At 40.7% G+C, this 7,407-nt stretch overlaps 1 protein-coding gene across 1 annotated transcript; it reads left to right on the top strand.

Moving 5' to 3' along the window:
• The first annotated feature begins 4,190 nt into the window (after window positions 1–4,190).
• On the top strand, window positions 4,191–5,309 carry LOC133015626 (beta-1,3-galactosyltransferase 2-like). The gene is made up of 2 exons (XM_061082874.1): window positions 4,191–4,228; window positions 4,280–5,309. Exons 1-2 carry the CDS (start codon window positions 4,191–4,193, stop codon window positions 5,307–5,309), a joined length of 1,068 nt encoding a protein of 355 aa, XP_060938857.1.
• The last annotated feature ends 2,098 nt before the right edge of the window (window positions 5,310–7,407 follow it).

The raw sequence follows: 7,407 nt of genomic DNA, 5'->3' as shown, positions 1-7,407 counted from the left end.
TATTTGTGTCAGAGAGTAGTCACTGAATTAGAGGGTAATTCTTTTTTATTTTAATGAAATACATATTATATGTACATTTTGTCTTTCTGAAAAAATATGTTAAAATCCTTCAGTGGGTGAACTCTTTAATTCAGTCCAGAATTCATCGTCAAGTTAGCTGTAACTTGCTCAGTTTAGTTTTGAGTTAACATGGCAGAGCCGCAGTATCTAAATGTACAAACTCGATAAAGGCCAGGCCCATCTACACAGCCACACATCTATACTGAAGAGGGTGAACAGTGTTTAACTCTCTTCAGTAGTCAGAAGTTACATTTTTGTTTTTCAAGTTTAAATAGTCTTTATGAAATGCACCATTATTCAACGCACTGATAAAAATGGTAGCTCATATTTTTTGTAGGCACTTTATGTCAACATGTAGCACATGCCAAGTGTGGAAACTTTAAAAATGTTAAGTGTGCATCATAAAGTTCTCTCGCCAAAGCCCATTACCCTGTCGCTTTGATGTTCAAGTGTCAAGGAGTGCACAAGAGTTACAAACTAATACAGTTCTTTGTTCCTTAAAAACATTGTATAAAAGTATCCATTTTTTATAAATAAACGAGCCGGGTTGTTCTTACCTCCCCCAGGGTCCCTCTGAAAGATTTCCCTCACTCTGTCTCCAAGGGCAACCAGCAAAGACAGACTCAAGGTATCATATTAAGTTGAAAAATTTAAATCAGCTCATGTCAATAAAATAGAACACACAATAACAACAGTAAACAGTACATTTTAATTTTATTAAATGAATATATGAGCATGATTAGCACAGCCTTAACTAGAGACCTTACAATCGGATGTTCTGACCCATGAGGAGTTAGTAAACAATACTGTTTCTACTCAGTACTCATGAGTCAGAAACCACCCATAATCAAATTCAGCCTTCATTTTGATCTCTGCTTGACGCTTGTAAAGATTCATGATGATAACCTTTCAAGGTTGTGAAGCTCTAACACAGACGCCTGCCCAAATCCTAAAATCTGCTGTGTCATTGGTAGTTAATGCCACAACAGGTGTCTCCAGGAAAACAAACTCACATCTAAGTTAGCGCCTCTCAGACTATCCCATCTTACATGTTACTGCTTCACTCTGACCGTGCTGTGACTAAAACACACACACACACACACACACACACACAACATCGTTGAGACCAGTTCAACAACATTACACAGGCTGTTCATCACACACACACACACACACACACACACACACACACCAGAGAGACTACGTGGCATAACCCAGTGTAGACTCTATAATGCCAACGAGTTAATAAAACAATAAGTCAGTCACAGTCATTCTCTCTCTGAAAGAGGATTAAACTAAATGTGACAGCTCTCTGGTTACAACTCTTCACTTTTATTATCACAGAGAGAGTTTGAACTTATCATCATCATCATCAGTTCTCTCTGTTTGCTTCAGTTCTCAGATGAACAGGTACATTACGTCACCAGGGTTTTTTGTATCTGTCTGTAACTGACCAGCTGCTGCAATGCTCCTTGTTACACATCCCGGTGTTTAATGGAGGGTGCTCTCTCTCTCTCTCTCTCTCTCTCTCTCTCTCTCTCTCTCTCTCTCTCTCTCTCTCTCTCTCTCTCTCTCTCTCTCTCTCCTTCTCCCACCCTCCCTCCCTCTCTCTCTCTCTCTCTCTCTCTCTCTCTCTCTCTCTCTCTCTCTCTCTCTCTCTCTCTCTCTGTCTCTCGGTCGTGGTTTCTGTGGTGAAAGGGAGACCCTAGAGCACCTAGTGGTGAATTGTCCTTGACTAGAGGTTTTATTTAGACAACTGCAGCAGTGGTTGGAGCCTCTGGGGGAGAACTTTTCTCTCCCGTTGTTTTGTTTTTGGGCCTAAATACGGAAAAAAAGAAACAGAGAAACGCTCGTCCTGGTTAACTTCCTGTTTGATATGGCGAAACTAGCCACCTGGAAGAGCAGGAAGAACCAGATGTTGGGTGAAGGCTTGACAGACGTAGTGAAGTGTTTTAAATGTTTGGTAGCAACTCACGTGAAAATAGAGGACGCCTTCTACAGCCTGATCAGTAACCTGGAAGCTTTTACATCTCAGTGGGGGATCAGACAGGTTTTTCTGTTTTATAGAGGAGGACGGTTCACTGGTCCTTCATTTTTAAATTCCGTGTGTGTGACATGTAGTTTTCTTTTGTAAAATATGATATCGAATATTTGAAGTTCTATTTATTACTTTTATTTCATGAAATTATCTAAAAGTTAACTTAAAAGTAAAAGTCTCTCTCTCTCTCTCTCTCTCTCTCTCTCTTGACATACCACAGCACCGGTGACAGCCTCAAGAAAATCCTTTAAAATTAGGCACAAATGTTCACTTAGATTCACGTTTACTCCGGCTCATTTACTGTTATTAGCTGTTGATTAATGAGCATTGTTCCTATCAAATAAACACATAAATGAAATGAAAAAACCTTATGTTTATTCACCTTTCAAGTAATTTATCCATGATTTTTGTGGATGCACAAATCATTGCTGCTAATCCATAACTATTACATTAATAGGAATTGTGTATTGGCAAAGATATATTCTTATATTTCTAGTATGACATATTTCAGATTTTTTTGTTAATAGACTATGTATGGCCTGACTTCATACATCATTACATAACAGCTGTCAATCATGATGTTTCACTATGTTGTGCTGTTCGCTTCCTTTCCGCGCCCATGTTAAATAATTGGGCTGTTCGCACCGGCAGCGCCGCGGCCGCTCGCGATCTGCAGCGATGGTTTCGGGGTCTGTTCTATTTTTTTCGCTCGCTGCGAGCAAATCGGGCCGGAAAACACATTGAAAATTGATATATTTCAAACGATATAACATAAGTGATATATTATATACATGATTAAATATACATCCCATACTTTCGATTTCTCCACTGTTCTCCTGGAGTTTAATTTCCTTGTTTATTGCCGCCACATGATAAAAATGTCCCCATCTTCAATTATGTACTTAATCCCAGTGTTTGGAGTGTAACGCGTTACTGTAATTCCACTACTTTTAGCGGTAACCAGCATGTAACAAAGTATTTTTTTTTAAATCAAGTAACGCAGTTACAATTACTGAAATTTAAATGAGTTTGTTAGCCTCACTACGGAGTCCCTCTGGTACGGACTCTGGTGACATCGGTAGATTTTTTTTTTAATTAACGAAATTAACAAATTGTTAATAAGCGGCCTCAAATTAATTATTGCGTGGTAAGTTACCAGCAAGACGGAGACGAACGGATCCCAAAGCTCCATTACGCACACGACGCGCTTCTGTGCGCTTTGGAGAGGTTGCTTTGTTATTTAAGATAAACATTAATTCGTTTATTAAAAATAATTCCACCGATGTCATGTCACTACAGTTATGATGTCGGAAATGGCAACAGAGTTGTTAGTGCTGTTGTGGCGATCTCAGGGTAATCTGCCGTGACTTTAATCCAGGACACCGGCAGAGTTGTTTATATTTTTAATATAACTGGTTTGTCACCTGGTTTGTTGACAAATGGGTCCGACAAATACCGTGCTGGTTTGGGTTCAGCAAAAAAGTGACGTGACCGAGACAAGCATCTTGACATGCATAAAGCAAGAGTCATAACGCAGAGAATCCGGTAATTTTTTCAAAATAAAACGTTTTTATTTTGAACAATTACCAGATAATAGATAAAACAGAAAACATGTAAAATGTTTATTCTTTCTGTGCGGCCTGGTACCGACCTGGTGTTAGACTGTGGTAAGAGATGAAGATGAATCAAAAAAGGATTAAATTATCAGGTGCACGATTCAGAAAGCGCAGCAAAGTAGGGGAGGAGAAGAAAGAACAATATAGAGGTAGAATCACCCCAATTGTGGACATCATTAATGTTTATTTTTGTCGACATGACATGATATGCTGTCAGTACAGCTGATTTCAGACTTTTTATATTTTAATTATATATTTTTATTATTTTTTATAGCTTAGAATTTTGTCTGCCTGTGTGTGCATCTGTATACAGTCCAAAAGTTCTTGGGGATGCATGACAATTTGCGTGTGTATGTTGGGGGGGCGCCATTCTGAAATCCCGCCTAGGGCGCCAACATTGCCAGGGCCGGCCCTGTACATCATATGTCTATGGTTGATATTAGGATAAAAACATTATTGTGATTTTGATTTCAACCATGTTTCCCAGCACGTTCACTGTACAGCTGTTTATATGGTTGGTCTGTGTAATGTTAGAGTCTTATCTGTGTCTCTCTCCTCTTTACAGTCAGGTTGTGGAGATCCTGACTCCTCAGAAGAAGCCTTCGTTTCACCTCTGGTTCAAGATCCTGCTCGGCCTAGTGTTCCTCATCTTGTGCTTCACTCTGTACATTGGCTCTCTGACATGGGGGACCTCTCCACTACAAGGGCATTACCACAGGGTTAGTGGTTTGACCAATCTGCTTGAAGCACCTACAGGAACTCTGTACCACAAAGCCTACGCACGCAACTACCACTTCATTATGAATAACCCAGAGGTGTGCAAAACCAAAACACCTTTCCTGATCCTGATGGTTCCAGTAGCACCAGGTAACTTAGAAGCCCGTGATGCCATCCGGCAGACATGGGGCAACCTCAACCTGGTTCAGGGGGAAGTGGTGGTAACTCTCTTCATGCTTGGAGTCTCTAAAGAAGCTGATGTGCAGCAGCAAAAGAAGCTCCAACAGGAGAACCTTCAGCACCAAGACCTGATCCAGAGTAACTTCATCGACAGCTACCTCAATCTGACTATCAAAACCATGGTGATCATGGACTGGCTGGCTACCTTCTGCCCTACAGCAGCGTACAGCATGAAAATTGACTCAGGCATGTTCTTGAACATTGACAATCTAGTGATTATGCTGCATATGCCGGGTATACCCCAGGTGAACTACCTGACAGGGATGCTTATGTTGGACAGGCCAGTTGTCCGTTCATTGGACTCCAAGTGGTATGTCTCTGAGGAGATGTACCCAGACCCCTCGTACCCGACCTACACCATGGGCATGGGATACGTCTTCTCCAATGATCTTCCAAGGAAATATGTTGACATCTCAATGTCAATAAAGCCCTTTAACATAGAGGACGCCTACATTGGCGTGTGCATGAAAAAGCTAGGACTTGAACCCACATCACCACCAAATCCCTCCCAGTTCAAGGCCTATGCCGGGGAATACAACCGCTGCGATTTTTCACAGGTCATCACCTACATCCTTGGTTCTGCTAAAAATTTGATAGATTACTGGACAGACTTGAAAAAGCCTGGGCCACCTTGTTAGGACACTTACTTCTACAAATACAGAGAAATCGTTTGACTTGAAGGGGTTGGGTGACAGAGTTCTGGGAATTGTACTTACTTATAGAATTATTTTACCTTAGTTCAGAAGGTGAATGAGCCAATTGTGAGTCAATACAGTAGTTTCTAAACAACTGCACGAAATAAATACGAGCATTTATTTACTTTGGTGAATTTAAAACTGCCAAAAAACCTTATGAAGGAACTATGTATTTGTTATGGTTTAGTTTCTGATAGAAATGGGTGGAAGTGGAAATGTAATCAGAGTTATTGGCGCCCTGAGGATCTTTTTGATGAGAGGGTTTCAGTACTGTTTATCCTGTAGGTGCATATACATACAGTACATTTTTTTATTGCATTTTATGCAAGGATGCTGCACAAATGTTGCAATGGGTCAAAACCACTCGAGGCTAATGGCACAATGATGCCATTGGTACATTTTTGGTAAGACATGTTGAATATTACAATTATTAACTCTCAGGTAACCTTTTAAGTGAAATAAGCCATTGGCAACTGACAGAAAGGAGCACAAGTTATTATTTTCCGTTTAGTTTTGCACACTAATGTATGTTTTGAAATGATAGCAATAAAACAAACTACTAAGGAGACCTTTAAAAAATTTTGCAAAAGAAGGCTACTGACTCATTAACTTAGTATTTGTCTGTGTGTGCTCCTGCTCTTTGTTCACCTCTTGTCTCACCTTTAGCTGATTCTTCTACGAAGTGGACCTGACCTGGGAATTACAGCTGCTCAAGGGACGTTTGGGACGTTTGGTTCTGCTGTTTTTTATATTGTGTTGAGTTTTAAATTGGTGTCAATAAAGCTCATGACTGAGGTGGTTTCAATGGTTTTCTGATTTGAGTTATTTAATCCCAAGTGGGCTGTCCATCTATGGGCCTTATTAAAACAGATTGGGTTCCACTTTTACTACAGTGTCTTTGAAGGGTTCAGGAAGTCGAATGTCCAAGATAGATGGATGCATCTTAAACAGACTTTATTTAATACATAAACATGACAATTATTTAGATTTAGGGTCTAGAAACTCTAGAAACTGATTTAGGAAATAAACTCGTACATTTCTTTACTGGTCGACCTGAATGTCCGGATTCCTGTGATTGGGAAGGGCTTGCAGGCAGGGGGTCTATTTGTGGGCTGGTGAGAAGCTTGATTTTTTCCTCTGGGTTTTACTGCAGAACAAGAAAACGACGCAGCGCAGAGGTCTGTTAAAGGATTCACTCCTCTCGTGTTCTGGTGGAAAGGATCCTCAACGATTCTCAGACATTCACCGATGTCCAGATAATCTTCTGATATTCTCTAGAGGGGGTGTAACTGGAAGATTCACAGAGCACGAGCGGAGACTTCCAGAGAACATGGTGGGAGAGCTGAGGAAGTTTAGATTTAAAACAGAGCACAAACCTGAACTTCCAGTTTTTGGTGTCAATGTGAGATACCAGGTTAGCACTGGAGAACCCTCGTCCCACCTGTTTCTACAGACGTCAGAGGTTGCAGATGTTTATGTGACACACTCCTCCCCCGATCTCTGCTTCCATCACTCCCTCATCAATATTTTTCTTTTTGGGAAGAGAGACAGACTTGCTGCTTTGAGAGAGAGAGAGAGAGAGAGAGAGAGAGAGAGAGAGAGAGAGAGAGAGAGAGAAACAAAGGACCAGTTAGCGAGAAAGACAGTATATAGAATATCATTTTGAACGGTCCAAACGTGTGCTAGAACTCTACCTTTGCTCAACCATCTAACATTGCAGTGTAGCAGTAGGTCATTTGAATTTGAATTCTCGAAGGAGGCGATGTTCATGTGATGATGACGCCCTGAGAAAGTTGGTAAGTTTCATCACCGTATTCATAACCTCTGCATACTCTTCTGGAAGAGTAGAGCACAGAACAGACTGATGGATACTGCAGTGATATGAGGAGAGGTCTGGATTGTCCTCTCTCATTCGAGTTACTGCTCCTTTTTCTTTACCCATCATAGAGGGAGCTCCATCGGGGGTGATGGTCAAATCTTTCATACTGACACCTCTCTATGTTCATATATTATCCAGTGCTACTTGTATTTCAGCTCGGCT

This window comes from Limanda limanda, chromosome 2 (assembly GCF_963576545.1).
Source record: "Limanda limanda chromosome 2, fLimLim1.1, whole genome shotgun sequence".
Taxonomy (NCBI): Eukaryota; Metazoa; Chordata; class Actinopteri; order Pleuronectiformes; family Pleuronectidae; genus Limanda; species Limanda limanda.
The sequence above is the reverse complement of the archived record's forward strand: the minus strand, read 5'-3'. Positions and strand labels throughout refer to the sequence as shown.

What these genes read in the sequence shown, in the direction of transcription:
- LOC133015626 (XM_061082874.1), top strand. Translation starts at nt 4,191, where the DNA reads ATGTTTCCCAGCACGTTCACTGTACAGCTGTTTATATG. An exon ending in ACTGTACAGCTGTTTATATG is followed by an intron (nt 4,229 to 4,279) that starts GTTGGTCTGTGT and finishes TCCTCTTTACAG; the next exon opens with TCAGGTTGTGGAGATCCTGA.